The 15,838-nt window shown below is 39.3% G+C and overlaps 1 protein-coding gene across 1 annotated transcript in view; it reads left to right on the plus strand.

Annotated features, from left to right (window-relative positions):
* Window positions 1-15,838, plus strand: part of SEL1L (SEL1L adaptor subunit of ERAD E3 ubiquitin ligase) — a 49,195-nt gene that overhangs the window by 18,674 nt on the left and 14,683 nt on the right. Inside the window, exons 5-14 of the mRNA XM_034768163.1 lie at window positions 158-263; window positions 2,861-3,023; window positions 6,330-6,383; window positions 6,461-6,520; window positions 7,904-7,985; window positions 8,658-8,812; window positions 10,321-10,377; window positions 12,157-12,225; window positions 12,999-13,076; window positions 14,495-14,557. Of these exons, the coding sequence (XP_034624054.1) occupies window positions 158-263; window positions 2,861-3,023; window positions 6,330-6,383; window positions 6,461-6,520; window positions 7,904-7,985; window positions 8,658-8,812; window positions 10,321-10,377; window positions 12,157-12,225; window positions 12,999-13,076; window positions 14,495-14,557 (887 nt within the window). The remainder of the gene's footprint in view (window positions 1-157; window positions 264-2,860; window positions 3,024-6,329; window positions 6,384-6,460; window positions 6,521-7,903; window positions 7,986-8,657; window positions 8,813-10,320; window positions 10,378-12,156; window positions 12,226-12,998; window positions 13,077-14,494; window positions 14,558-15,838) is intronic.

Genomic DNA, 15,838 nt, shown 5'->3' on the forward strand with positions numbered 1-15,838 from the left:
CAGATTTCACGGTCCGTGACGCATTTTTCATGGCTGTGAATTTGGTAGCGCCCTATGTGACCAAGGAAGAATCTGCCATGAAGGCCAGCAGAAACAGATGTTTAAGAGACCAGCCTCTTGCATTTGATTAAACCACTTATCTTTTTTTCTTTTTTAGCTGAAGAGCAGTCTAATAAGAGAAGACAGATGCAGGAAGCAGAGGATGTTTACCACACTGGGATGAAAATCCTTAACGAGAGCAGTAAAAAGGCACAGAAGAAAGAGTAAGTCCATGCTTGAACACTAACATAGGTCTTTCTTGGGAGAAACAGATGACTTGGTTTGGTATGATGTCTTGTAACCAGGAAACAGCTTAATGAAACACTGGATTTTAGACTTGAGTGATACTAGAAGTTATATAGACTTAATTTTATATAAATCAGTCATGTGGCGTTGAGAATAAATGGTAATTGGAGAACATTCACAGGAGCAGAAACTCATAACAGCTTTCTTTGAGTAGATCCACAAAAAGTAGCCAGACTTTTTCTAACATGTGTTCAGATAATTCTAACAATGTTAATTGTGCTGCTAAGCAGTGCAATTCTCTACTTCAGCACAACAGCCATTGTTTGTTTTTCTCTAGCCATGTAACAAGAGCTGGGCAGGAGGCATCTGTTTTGTATTTTTGTTTTGTTTTTTACACACACAATTTCAAGATTTAAAAAAAAAAAAAAAAGCCATCCTATAGCAGGACAAACCTGAAATCTTTAATGAAAAACAAGACACACACCCCTCCCCCGCCCCAGCAACAACCTGAGTAGCTAATAGTCCAGTTGTTAAGGTGCTCACATGAGATGTGGGAGACCCAGGTCCAAGTCCATGCTCTGCCTAGTGAGTCCTTAACCACTTGTCTGTGGTTTCATTGAAGCTGCCATGTTTACATGAAAAGTTTTTGACAAATCAGCATTTTCTGAGTTAAAAATCAGAAAAAGACTTTGTCAAAAAATTCCTGGCCCTCTCTATACCTTACCTATACCTAGAGCATGAATTGTAGACATTTTTTTGTTGTAACATGTGGCACCTACTTAAGCAGCAGAGAGGAAAAACCTAAAACAGCCCCTGCAGGATGTAACAGCTGCCCTGATATGAACTCTAAAAACTCAAATCTGGATTCACTGACATTTGACATATCCAATGCGTGTTTGGCACCTTTGACTCTCCTCAAATCTTTTTCTCTTTCAACTCAGGATCCCACTGACTTCTTCAAAGATTAGATTAACAAGATTCAGTAGGACCTTCTCTTCTCTTGCTTCGTTACTATGAAAGCACTATATATAAGTGCAAAGTATTGATTATATTCTCTGTACTAGCTAATTAACTTATTTACTACAATTTAGTTTTGTATAACATAAATGAATAAATGCAAAAGAGGAAACCAAGGAAGAGCAAGGGTGAGATGAAACTCTCATTCTGCTCAGTCTGGATTCTTTGTGCTCCATCCATCTAGTAAATCCAGTTACCACTTCATGTCTACTCATGACAATGTCTCCTTCAGCAGCAACGTCAGGTAGTTCCGACTTACTGTAATACACATGATTTATAGTATTTACAATAACATCTAGAGGCCACATTTAAGATCAGGGCCTCTTGTACTAAGGCACTCTACATAGACACAATAAGAGACAAAGACCTCCAAAAGTTTAGTTTGGGCAAGATAGAATGGGAGAAAGGAAGCATTATTCCCACATTACACATGGGAACTGAGGCACAAGAGGCTAAGTGATTTATCCAAGGTCATGCAGGAAATCTTTGACAAAGCCAGGAATTGGACTCTGAAAATCTGGTTCCAGTCCAGTACCTTATCTGTAAGATCATCCTGCCTTTTGTGCTTTAAATATTATAGGAATTAGTAGTGGTGGTCTTTCAGTTTCAAGTCACTATACTCCCCTTTCTAAGGATATTAAACATAAGGCTACAAGAGAGTGGTGCAAAAGAAACCAAAATGGAGCCTGAAGCATAAAGATTTATTTACAGGGGGAAAAGGAAGAAGTCCAGAGAATGGGAAGGAATATGGAAAGCAAACAAATAGGAAAAAAGAAAGAAGTGAGACAATTTCCTTTAAACTCTTCAGGATAGTTTAGTATCTTACACAGATTAAAGTATACAAAACAATTTTTTTATACATTAACCTGTTTAAATGATACCTTTTGGGGAATCAGTGAAGAAACCTTTTGTCTGTATTTCAACCATGGATCTTGCAAAATCAGCAAAACTAATTTAGCAAAAAGGCCTTTTCCCAAAAACTTCTCATGGTTAATCTGGCCACTTCATTACAACAATAACTACGTAATCATTTTAGCCCAGTATTTGTATGGAATCTGTTGGTGCTTTTAGTTTAAATTGATTTAATATTGAAGTGAATCAAGATAGTTGAGCTAATGCCCTCCCGTTTTTTCATGCGACCTATGAAACCATTAAAAAACAGTGGTGATGGTAACTTTACTTTTTGTCACTAGATCCTATGTCTGGTGTCTTCCATTACCAGAACAACAACAGAAAAAAACCTCTGTAGTGAGCAGGTGTCTGACTCTGAACTGTTAAAAAGGCTCATGAATAATATTAATTTATATGTTAACAATGTATGTGGAGGATTGTGAACCCATAGATATGCTCTTAATTTGGGTTTAATCATGTGAGGTTTTGAATATTATACTGTGTTTAAAAAGGAAAATGCCTGCGAATTAGGTAGTGGTAGATATAGAGTGGCAATTAGGACAGAGTGAGGCAGTGAGAAGTTTCCTCTGTACCTTTTAGCTTTACTGATAGAACTTGTTTTGTTTGTTTAAAGGTGACTAAACCTTTAATTACATTCTTCTTTAAGAGCATATCAGTATCTTCTGAAAGCAGCTGACATGAACCATACCAAGGCAATGGAAAAAGTGTCTTATGCTCTATTGTTTGGGGATTACTTGAAGCAAAACATCCAGTCTGCTAAAGAGCTGTTTGAGAAACTGACTGAGGAGGGATCTCCTAAAGGGCAAACGGTATGTATGCTCTAAAGCAGTGGTCTCCAAACTGTGGGAAATGCCTGTCTAGGGGGGTGCAGAAGAATGTTTGGGGGGACGCAGCGGGGCCTGGGCCATTCCCCCTGCGGGTCACGGAAGGAGCACCACTCAGTCCCACTCTGCTTCCAGCTCAGCGCCGATCCAGCTGTGGCTCCACTTCCAGCCTCAGCTGCCGGCTCCTGACCCCAGCCATGGCTCCCAGCCACAGCTCCGCTCCCAAGGGGGCACAGTCAGATTACAGTAGGGGGGGCACTGCTCTAAAGGGAGCTTTGTTTAGCCTTCATGTTGTCAGCTTCAGCAATGACCAAGGGCTGGATAAGCCATGAAGACTGACCTCCCTTCTCACCTCTAGAATGGGATGAGGAACGTTGATGGGGGAAACTGACTCTGCTTTTCCTTGGGCTATAAATGTTCTGTGGATAAACAGGACTTAAGTCTCTTGGGCTGCAATCCAGCACCTTTTTTGCTCTTAAATAAATCTGACATCTAGAACTGATGTTTTGACTTAATGACGTTTAGAAGGAAATGTTTGTTTGTTTTGTTTGTTTATTTTACACCTATGTGTAAGTAGCAAGTTCTGGTCTGCTCATCGCTTTAACTAACTACCAGCTTGGGTGTAGGTCAGGAAAATACAGGCAGCTACAATTTGAAGACTTTTTAGACAACCAAATATCTTTTTAACTTCTGAGTCAATGGCCCGGTGTTGTTTGTTTGGCTATGGGATTTCCATAAAGATAACTGCTAATAGTTAAGCTCTTTCAAGGTTATGTAGGCTACACTGGGAATTTGACATCTGTTGGATGAAACATAATTGCCCTTTTAGTCACAAACATACATGTTTTAAATGTTCTAGAATTGTTGACCTTTTGGTTTCAAAGGCTGTAGGTATCAACACAGAATTTTCATTAAATATTTACACATACACTTTATGCAAGGTGCAGATACCTAATTTTGAAGGAAAGCTTCATCCTGACACTTTAGACTGAGATGTTTTTTTCCACCTCACACTTCTCTCCCTTAATTTCTTTTGTTGCCTCCATCCACTTCCATTTCCTCTCAGACACCTTAATGTCATTAAAGTACCTGCTCTAAGTAGGAGGCTGAAAAATAATTTTTGTAGTTTTTGTTAGAATGTCTTTTATAAAAATATACAAACTTCTGGCAATGGAATGGAACGCAGCTATTCCTATAAATATAACCATGTGCATATACTAATCACATTAAGTGGGATTTTTTTTTTGCTAGTCTAAAGGAATTACGCAGTCTAAACATATGACCAGTAATGTATTACTTCAAAGATATCTTGCCCCAATCAAGTAAACTCCCTCACTCCACTCCATAACCTAATTCAACCCCTCCTCCTGGGACAATAAAGGAATCTTGGAGCATGCTGTGTGAAGTTCATTCTCTTAATATCCATGTTCTATCATACGAGTGGAGGTGATTCAAAGGCTTGTTAGCAGCACTGAGGTTTGTTTGTAACTTGTCTAAAGGGTAGGACTATTTGAATGGTTGTCTAAATGAGTGCTGTTCTCCTTCCCTTACTCCCCGGCCCTGCATCTGCAGCTCTGAATATCTTGAGAGCAAATGACAAGCAATAGAACTTTTTCAGTGACTGTTATGGTGTAGGGCTGCTGAGTACTGGAAATTTCAGCAGGAACATTTGTATCTTTTTTCAGTTTCTAAAGGCTGTCTACAAGAAAGAATTCTTGAGGGAGAGAGCTAGTGCATAGGCCCCTTATTCACCTAGCGTACGGGTTCTCAAACTGGGGGTCAGGACACCTCAGGGGGTCGTGAGGTTATTACATGGGGGGTTGTGAGCTGTCAACCTCCACCCCGAACCCTGCTTGCCTCCAGCATTTATAATGGTGTTCAATATATTAAAAAGTGTGTTTAATTTATTAGGGGGGTCGCACTCAGAGGCTTGCTGTGTGAAAGGGGTCGCCAGTAAAAAAGTTTGAGGCCCACTGACTAGCAGTATTCATACTGCAGTACCATCACAACCATCTACACTGGAGGTTTTTAAGTGGAATTACATATTAGTCTTCATTTCAGGACACACATGTTTTGATCGTGGGTACAAATGTCTGTAGATTAGTATTTGTAAACCTGTTGGCTATCCTGTCTTCACAATTTCAGGCAGTGAGGTCCAGATCAAGACTGATGCATGATTATGACTTGACCATAGCTGTGTTACTTCTGAAATCCTGTATGCAGCCATCACTGATGTCTGTTGCAGCCACTAGCTGATCAGTTTTCTGGTTTTGGTGGAATGATATTAACTGTTCACTGTAGGTGAAGTCTCTTGATTATCCTAACATGTCAAACTGTGGAAGTTAACTCTTATATTTGCGTGGGACACCGTATCTTCTGTGTTCTCTCTCTGCTGGCCCACACAGCTGTACCAGGTGGCAGAGCTAGAGCAGTACTTATTTTTGTTTTTTCTTCAGAAAGTTCTAAGTGTCATAACTAATTAGATTTACAATCGCAAATGATTACTGCCCAGCAGCAAAACTGATCATATACAAATAATGAATTAGCTCAGCCAACCAATAAATTAAAGCAACACACCTGCCCCCAGGAATATACACTCAAACTCTGCCCTGGCCGGATTTATGTCAAATAGATTTTGCAGCATACCTGAAAATCCATCAGCTCTGGGCTGATTTGAACCAAGGTGGGGAGAAAGTTCCACAGTCCCAGAGCCTTCTTGGAGAACACCCTGCTGGCAGCTCCTTCTCTGTATAGAACTTAATTTTTTGTATAGAGCATTGAAAATTAAGTAATCCTTGCAAAACACTCCAGGTGAGAGAGAAGTTATTTCTGTTTTACTAATGAGAGAACTGAGGCATAGAGGTTAAGGTGCTTGCTTAAGGCAACTCAGCAAGTTTGTCAGTCATTATTAGATCTCTTGAGTCTTTGGCTTGCAGCCCTACGCTCCGGGGGATACCAGACAACATTGCCTCTTCTAGAACATAAGAGAAATCCATAGTAGCCTACTTGACCTTGGAGAAATCATGTACTTTATATTTAACAATAAAACATGTTGCATCTGAATTAGACGTGGGGGTTACCCAAATAAAGTGGACTTTTTGGTCTGCTTATATGCACTCAAGTACCTGTTATGTTTTCCAGGTCACTGCAGCTTCATAGCAGTATAGGTCTCTAAACTGTGACAAGTCTTTTTTCTTGTCGTTATAAACATATTTACCTTTTTTTTGTTCCTAGTCTACAAACCTAATCCTAAAACTTCCAAATATTCATTGACTTGTATTTTTATTTCAGGCTCTTGGATTTCTCTATGCATCTGGTCTTGGTGTTAATTCCAGTCAAGCTAAGGTAACTGTCAACTCTTCACTTTTGCTTTTATTTCACTTCAGATGCAAATGATTAAATATCTTCTATTCTTATTTTAGGCCCTGGTTTATTACACTTTTGGAGCTCTTGGAGGAAATCTGATAGCGCACATGATTTTAGTAAGTGAGATTTCATAGCTAATACTCAGAACTAAAGTTAATAGAAATGCTCCTTTTTATCTAATATTATATCTCAATTTTTAAGATCATGAATGTTTTATATTCTCTTAAAAGTGTAGGTGCACAGTTTTTAAACACTAGAGCATGTGTATACAGTGCTTCTTATTGCCTACCCATTCCATTACGGTTTAATACATAGCTTCCACCTTCTGTGGAAGGTTTAACGCTTAGGGCTTGAGTCTCCTTTCACAACTGTTTTGTCCTTATTTATCTCCAGGGATTTCAGTGAAGTTACTCCAGAGTTACACTGGTATAAATGAGAGGAGACTCAAGCCCTTAAAAACCAAAGCAGGATCTTGTTTTTCTCCATATAAAACACACACATAGAATATGGTAAATAAAATGCAAAGCCTTTAAACAGAATGTGTTAAATTGTTGCTCCTGAGGCATCAAAATCTGTTTAGTTGTTTTGCTTGACTTCTCTTGCATTCATTTGTAGTGCCCTACCAAATTCACAGCCATGAAAAACACATAATGGACCATGAAATCTGGTCTTCCCCCATGAAAACTTGTCTTCTGTGTGCCTTTTACCTTGTACTATTCAGATTTCATGGGGGAGACCAGCGTTTCTCAAATTGGGGGTCCTGCCCAAAAGGGAGTTGCAGAGGGGTCACAAGGTTATTTTAGGGGGGGTTGTGATATTGCCACCCTTACTTCTGCTCTGCCTTCAGAGCTAGAGGGCCAGAGAATGGCAGCTGTTGACTGATGGCCCAGCTCTGCAGGCAGGAGCGCAGAAGTAAGGGTGGCAGTACCATACCATGCCATCCTTTCTTCTGTGCTGCTGCTGGCGGCGGCTCTGCCTTCAGAGCTGGGCTCCTGGCCAGCAACTGCTGCTCTCCAGCTGCCCAGCTCTGAAGGCAGCACCGCCACCAGCAGCAGCGCAGAAGTGCGGGTAGCAGTACCGCAACCCACTTACAATAACCTTGCAACCCCTTCCCCCTCCCCCCCCCACACACACACAACTCCTTTTTGGGGTCAGGACCCCTACAATTACAACATCAGATTTAAATAAGTGAAATCATGAAATTTATGATTTTAAATTTAAAATTTTTAAATTTTTAAAATTTATTTTAAAATCCTATGACCATAAAATTGACCAAAATAAATTTAGTAAGACCCTATTCATTTGTGTTAGGAGTAATTGGCTGACATCCAAAAAATCCTTCTGACCTTGTATTTAACAGTACGTCTAACCTTAAGCATTTCTTCTGCTGTGAAAAGTTGATGAAAGTCGCACAAGTGCATCCAACTATTTAACTGCATAAAATGTCCAATAAGTGGCTGTATAACAACTGATGGTTCCTTGCTTTTGTATCTCTGCAGGGTTACCGGTACTGGGGTGGGATAGGAGTCCTTCAGAGTTGTGAATCTGCTCTCACTCACTATCGACTTGTGGCTAATCATGGTAAAAAAAATTCATATTAACGAAGGAGAAAATCTAGAATTACCTACAATATTTGTTGGGGCATACTTCAAAATATTTAGAATTTTTATATTCTTATACTTCCATTAGTTGAACATACTGGTAGGTTAGCTCTTACAGATATTGTAGACCAATTTATGATAACTTCTTCCATGTATAACCTTTAAATTTAAGCTTTTAATTCTAAAGGATGCCAAAGTACTTCACAAATTGATATTCCCAGGCAGGATTAATCTTATAAATTAACTCATCTTTCTAGAAAAACTTAATAGATTTTTGTATTTATTTCAAAAATATCCTTCGAATTCTGGAAATTCAGAGTTAATGTTGGTTGTGGAACCTAAACTGTCTTGCATTGTGCACCATCCATGTACGGCAGAGTCACAACCAAAACTGTCTACTCCCCTGCCTACAATACACAAAATCATAGGATAACTAGTTTGTTCTTGAGAAATACTTACTCTAATGTACAGGCGTATTTGCCCATTTTATGGGATCAGGGTGGTGGTTTGATTTCAATAAAACCAGTCTTTTTGGTGGTGTGCCAAAAATGTAGCACTCAGTTGAAAGTTGTCTGCAAATGGCTTACTTTATATGTCTTAGTATGTTAACTTCATGTTGCTTTCCTTGTTTTTCTCATCTTCTTGTCACCAGTGGCTAGCGATATATCTCTGACAGGAGGCACAGTTGTGCAGAGAATTCGCCTGGCAGATGAAGTGGAAAATCCAGGAATGGCCAGTGGGATGCTGGAGGAAGATTTGATTCAATATTACCAGTTTCTAGCAGAGAAAGGAGATGTACAAGCACAAGTATGATCAGTATAACACTATGGGGTTGGACTCTTCCAGAGGCTGTTGGAGCAGTTGCAAATGTGTGAAGCTCTCAAGAATCCATTTTTTTCTCTTACTCCCAGACTAACATGGTTACTAGAGCTGATCAGAAATTTTTCACTGAAACTTCTTTTGATGGAAAATAGTTTTATTAAAATTTTCAGGTATTTGTTGAGAAACCAAAACATTCTTGGTTTTCAAACTTAATTCCACTAATAAAAATTGACGAACACAATTTTTCTTTTTCTTATTCCTCTTTTGATCAACATTCTAATGGTTGCTTTCCTCACACCCTGAGGAGGAGAGAGCTTTGCAACACTCCAACTCCTCTGGCCAGTTTAGGAGCAGAAATGGCTGGTCTGGAGGGAGCGTTGGCCAGAAGGACTGTCACAGTGCAGGGCCTTCAGGACAGAGGAGTAGAGGATTACTGAGGGCCTTGGAGAAGAGACCAATATCACCATAGTTAGGTATCTTGTCTGTGGTTGTAAGGTGGCTAGATTTAACTAGAAGAACTGTCGTCTGTAATCATGAATGTTCTCCATTCCCCTTTGTTGGTGTTCTCTGCCTCTGTTCGGTAGAACCCAACAGAATTCTACCTAGCATTACATTAGAAATGTTCACCCTAAGGAATAAACATGACACAACACTGGAGTGGCCTTTGGACCAACAACATACCAACCATGTATGGTAGCAGTGACACAGTTAAGTAGAAGCCAAAGGATCTTTGGTGGCGTTCAAAAGTGATCTTGCAGTGTTATCTAAGATGCTGTAGTTAATTCTTGTAACTATATGGAAATACTCCATTCCTTAGACTGCTGTGTGGTCACTGACGGCAAATAATCCATTGCATGTAAAACTAATTGTTTTCAGTCAAGTTAGTGGACAAGTGTCCACATCACAGCTGTCATTAATTGGCTCCTTTGTTAGCAATCTCAGCAGAGAGACCATTGAAAATAAAGTAGCCTTTCCAGGTCAGGTTTGGGGCACACTGGTAGGGCCAGGTGGAGGAAGCTTGGCCTACCACTGCCCACATTGTATCTATTCTCTGGGTAGAGGATTTTGCTGTCTGCAGAGTGTAAACATGACTCCCTTCCACTACATTTAATCCACATTAACGGAAGAAATCAGGAAGAACTGAGAGATGACTGACCATAACAAATAAAGAATTGAGAGGATATGATTTTTAAAAACTAGGGTAACAAATTCAAAGATGTTCAATCTTTTTTATATCTTAACAAGGATCTTAAACCTGGGGGAGCCAACTCATTTGCTTTAATCACCCTTTTGCCTCAAACTGTGGTAGCTACTGAAGTAGAATAATTTTGTTTTCAAGCTTAATTCCTTTAATCTGTATCTCTGATAAACAATTTGGTATGCTGTTTGCTGTGCATGTGATTAATTTTCTCAATTTGTAATTGTATTGCTTGTGTATAAAGCTTCTGTATACAGGGGCACAAAATGCTTTAAGTTTTCATTTTATTTTTCAGGTTGGCCTTGGTCAGTTACATTTACATGGAGGAAGAGGAGTGGAGCAAAATCACCAGGTACCCATTTTATGTCATTACTGGCATTTATACCCTAGTGATAAATATAATGATTTACAAGAGAGTAAATTGTCTAGTCCTCCTGAAAAACTAAAACTGTTGTCTAAACGTTGGCTTGATACAGCAATGGTGACTGGCTTTCTTAGCAAGTTGTATGCATTATTCTGATTGGTAGAAGGACCAGATTATTTCCCTGCCCCACATTAGTTGAAGACATTGGAGATGAAATCAAAATACATGGCGCAAGATTCCTGTACATAAGAGACAACAGACTTCATTGCACATCTCAGTGACTGAGCTTTTGCATGTGTAAGAGGCTTTTCTTGGTGTGCTGATGCATAGTTTTGAAACTAGAATATGGCCCATGTTGTTTACAAGAATTGTTGCCATACAATAAATATACTCTTTCATGGCTGAATAAACAGCAAATGGATGGGTGGCTTTCAGTACTGCCAGGTGTTCACAATTCCCAGCTCAGTGCGGGGTTGGCTTATGCAATAGGAAGAAATTGGTTTGCTGCAAAGGCAGGCAGAATTTTTAAAAAGCTTATGAGATGGTAAATGAAGAGCTGGTGCAACTCAGACTTAGAGTGGGCATGTTGTGAAGATGATTATTCCAGACTAATTCCCAAAAAGAGAGTGAATGAACTCTGCAGTTGTCTTTAAGTCAACTTAAAACAAACAAAAACATCCTTTGTTCAGCATTGTTTTTGATCCATATGTATCGTTCAGACTGGGCACAGCCATAGAGTCTGCACTGAAGATGGAGGCAATTTGAAATACCTAACGTGCAGTTTTGTGACTGCCAGAGTGATCAAGTGTTCCCACTCGCCTCTCAAGTATCAATCAAGAATTTAAAACCAAGAAGGCCTTTTAGAGCCAGCAGCTAGTTCTGGTCAAACTGAACTTTAAATTTAGCCGACTTAAATGACCTTTTCCTATTGACATCAAACAGTCCTGGTATTCAGCTCAGAATAGTACAAAATTAGATCTAAATATCTACCCAGACTGGAAAACATTCTATAGACACACATGTCCCTGCAATTAAGTTTTTTTGGGATGAGTTAGGCTAGGCTAATAGGGCTCAGCTACATAGACTGCTCACAACTGGAAAAATGAGGCATCGCCTCCCTGAATTTTGGAGGCATGCCAGGCCCAGAGTGGCTGCTGGTCTAGGTATGCAAATTATGTGGGGGAAATCTCCTATTATGTATATTTAATCATTCAGTTGACTTGGGCAAAATGTCTAATTAAACAGCTCCTGTTTCCCAATAGTGACACTCAACTTTGTGTTAAAATTTTGGGCAGGATTTTGGCCATTCTGTGCTTAAAAATCATGAGCCATTCTGCAGATAGAGGAAGACCAGGCAGGTTTCATGCATGGCAGGTTGTCCTCAGACATTGTGTGCAGCCTTTTCTATGGCACCAAAAAAAAATGCACCTGGGGGCAGTGCTCTCAAAATGTATTATGGAAAAAGAATTGTAATTATAGAGTGAATTTACCTTATGCAAGTGCCTAGAGAATTCATCTTCTGAAACAGGTTGATATGAAGCTGCTTCATAAATTGAAATGAATGGCATTATTTCTGACCCCTCTTGCTAACTCATGGCATGCCAAGGGATGTTCATCTTCATGTTGGAACCTTTACTGTACATCACAAGCAATATTTGGTAATATACCTGTTACCAATGGAGTGTAATATAGAATCTACAAACACTATTTGTTTATGGAAAGGAAAAGCTTTTATTGACTAAAATACTTTTGGATTCTTTCTCACAGAGAGCATTTGAATACTTCAACCAAGCAGCTAATGCTGGTAACTCACATGCCATGGCCTTTCTAGGAAAGGTAAGACACAAGTATTTTCCAGAGCATGCAAATGTGGATGACTGTTTCATTGGGGGCTGCTGGGTACTCTCCACTTTTTGAAAATCAGGATGATTATTTAGTTGCCTAATTAAAGACTTGAGCTCCTCAATTAGGCATTCATTTTAAAACAAACAAAGCCTCTTTAGAGAGACAAGGAGGGTGAAGTAATCTCTTATTGGACCAACTTCTATTGGTGAAAGAGAGACACTTTTGAGCTACACAGAGCTCTTCTTCAAGTCCTAATGCTTTAGAGGAAGGTGTAAGAAACTTCACAATAATCTGTCTCCCTGAGCAGCCACAATAATACAAGAGTGTTAGCTCTGCCTTATTGACTCCTAAGCCTTTCCAGCATATTAGGTCTATGTGTGTATGGTATACACTACTGTTAATGGAGCAATATGGTATCTCAACTTTTTCCAGAATGCCTTTTGATGAAATACAATAGTTTCCCATAACAAAGCCTCCTAATCAACATCATCTTATTGGTTAAAGAGCAATTTCTTTTCATAGATGTGTTTTTCTTTTATTTTTAAAAGACAACTATTTAGCCTTAGTTTAAAAACACATCTTTTCTTATCAATACATGTTAAAGTTTGCACTAAATAGAATTTTTTTGTATATTTTCAATGACAGACAATAAAAGAAATGGACATGAATTCAACATGGAAAGTTAGTTGAGGTTCTTCACTTTTCCCACTTAAAACTAAACTATTCCCCTTTCTTAATTAACTGTTAGTTGTTTTGTCTCCCAGATGTATTCGGAAGGAAGTGATATCATACCCCAGAGCAATGAGACTGCTCTTCAGTATTTCAAGAAAGCTGCTGATATGGTATGGGGTTTTTTTGTTTGTTGTTTTTGTTTTTTGTTTTTTTACTCATGAGTTAGAAATATAAAAGCCATATCTTCTGAAAGGTAGATAGTGATTGGTTCACGAAAGTCTCCCTTTGACTTCATTTTTTGTAACTTAAATAGCTAAAAATTCATATGTAAAGTACTTTACAAACATAGACTGTTTCATAAGACCTAAAAGTAATCTCCTGACCACAGTGCTTCGTGGAGTCCGCTCAATGTAACAGGTGCAACAATTCTCTTATGACCTGCAACTATTGATTCTGTTCTAGATGTTTAAATCCCATCTCTGAATTTTCCCTGCAGTGTGTGTGGGGTGTGTGTAGTCTTCACTTACTCTCCTAAATGGTTTTATAGCATAGCTGTAAATTAAACTGACACTGTGTTCTATCATGGGCTGCAGTTTTTCTCTTGTCCATGCACCATATGCTTTCATTTCCTTTGATAATATGTTCAGATTATCTCACTGAGTTTTAAATACGAAAGAAGTTTGAGCATTTAAAATGTTTATTTTATGGGAAGATTAACTTGAGGCAGAAGTAGCTTTTTGGGAAAGAAATACAGTGTATGTATAAAATGCGGTGAGAATGCAGTTCTTTGGGTTTTGGGATGAAGTGCTAGTACTTTCCTTGCTCTTCTATGCCCTACAAGATAACTAACGTTAGCAACTTGATTACTGCTTGAATTTGTCATGATACCTGGGGTGAGATTCTCATTCCCTTTCCAGACCTTTTATAGCACTCCAGCACTTTTTACCCAGTGTAACAGAATCCTAACAGCCCTGGCTGGGGGAGAGTCCCTCCAGTGCATGCACTGTCGAAGACAGCTGTGTAAAGCTGCCTTCAGAGGAACACTCACAAGCCCTGGTATATGGAGATGGGTGTCGGGCAGAGCCATAGCACACAGTGCTGTAGAGATTCTCGGCAGTGCTGTAGGCCATAAATTGACATTCCAGAGAAGTTGTCATAACTTAGGGCCCCAAGGCTATTTGCTACACCACGGGCCCCTCCAGCCCTCAGAACAGCCCAGACTCAGGACCACATAGGTGGCTGAAAGCTACCTTAGTGCCACCTCCCCTTGGCCTGCAAGTTCTGTGCTGTGTCTCTGAGAGGCACAGCACAGGATCTTACTTCTGGTATTGGGTATACCCTAGTTTTCTTCTGAAATCAATGGATTGGTAACAGAATAAGGGTAGCACAATAGGTGCCAAGGAGAGGCTAGCACCATAGGGCTTAAAGAGGGACTATGGCCTATTAAAGAGTTTATGAAAATCTGTTAATCTTCAACAGTAGCTATCCTAGAGGGAATTAAAGGACATATTAAATACTTCGGTAAAACTTGTAGCCAGGTCCCCCACTTTTTTCCCTCCTTAAGTGTTTTTCTTTCCTTTGTTGTCAGGGCAATCCAGTTGGACAGAGTGGGCTAGGAATGGCTTACCTGTATGGAAGAGGAGTTCCAGTGGTAAGTCTGAATAGTATCTTTTCAGTCCTGATCACCTAGCGGAAAAAACAGTCAATTTCTAAAATACCTTGGTTGGTAGAAGAGAATTATGTGTTAGGTTACATAATCTTATTTGCTGACTTTTCCTTCATATGTAATCATTTTTTAGTTGCTCAAATCCTATGGATATAAGTCGTGAAAGTAAAATTCCAGTACTGAGAAACATACCATGATATTTTCAAATAACTTGAACACCCAGTGCCCATTAAAGATGTTACTAGTCACAGAACTGAAATAATTCCTAAAATACTTTTAAAACCCAGCTTTATTTTGTCTTGCAATTTAGATGTAGTTCTGAACTATTCCTATTTATTTCTTGGTTCAAGGACACGCAAGTCTATGTATAGATTTTTATGGAAATCTGCAGAGACAAATGCTTACATCACTTGCTTTGCTAGTGATCCCATGTGCAAGATATACCTTCCCGGAGCTCTAGGTGTTCAGCTTTGCAAACAGATACATTCAAAATTCAAGGTGTGTCTGTAGTTGAGCTGAATTATTTCAAAGCTAAATCATGCAGCTAAGAGGTTCTAGAGCTGTTTTCTCCTGAAACAGTACAACGTGTCCATTCCATTTAGCTAAACAAACTAATTATGTCTATGCACAGCACTGCAATCAGCTATTGTAGTAGCAAAGCTTTATGGATACCCATCCTATGGCTACTGGCATAGATTTTTGAAGCAGAGGTTTGTTGGAGAACCTGTAAAGTATTTAGTGATTTCTTGGGTGTCCTAAAAGACTGAGTTAATAGCCCCATTTTCGACACTTGCCATCAAGTGCTAGAGAATAGTCTACTCTGAAGAGTACATAAAAATCGTAGAAACATAGGGCTGGAATGGACTGGGGGGGGGTCATCTAGTTCAGTCTCCTGCACTGAGGCAGGACCCTAGTATACCTAGTCCACTCCAACAGGTGTTTGTCTATCTAGCTTGTTCTTAAAAACCTCCAGTGATAGGGATTCCAAAATTCCCTTGGAAGCCTAGTCCAGAACTTCACTACCCTTATAGTTAGAAAGTTTTTCCTAATACTTAATCTAAATCTCCCCTTGCTGCAGACTAAGCGGAATACTTCTTGTCCTGCCTTCAGTTGACATAGAGAACAATTGATCCCCATCTTCTCCGTAACAGCCATTAACAATTTGAAGACCATTATCAAGTTCCCCCTCACTCTTCTTTCCTCAGGAGTAAATATGCCCAGTTGTTTTAACTTTTCCTCATAAGTTTTTTGAACTCCATCCAGTTT

Source organism: Trachemys scripta, chromosome 4, assembly GCF_013100865.1.
Source record: "Trachemys scripta elegans isolate TJP31775 chromosome 4, CAS_Tse_1.0, whole genome shotgun sequence".
Lineage (NCBI taxonomy): Eukaryota > Metazoa > Chordata > Testudines > Emydidae > Trachemys > Trachemys scripta.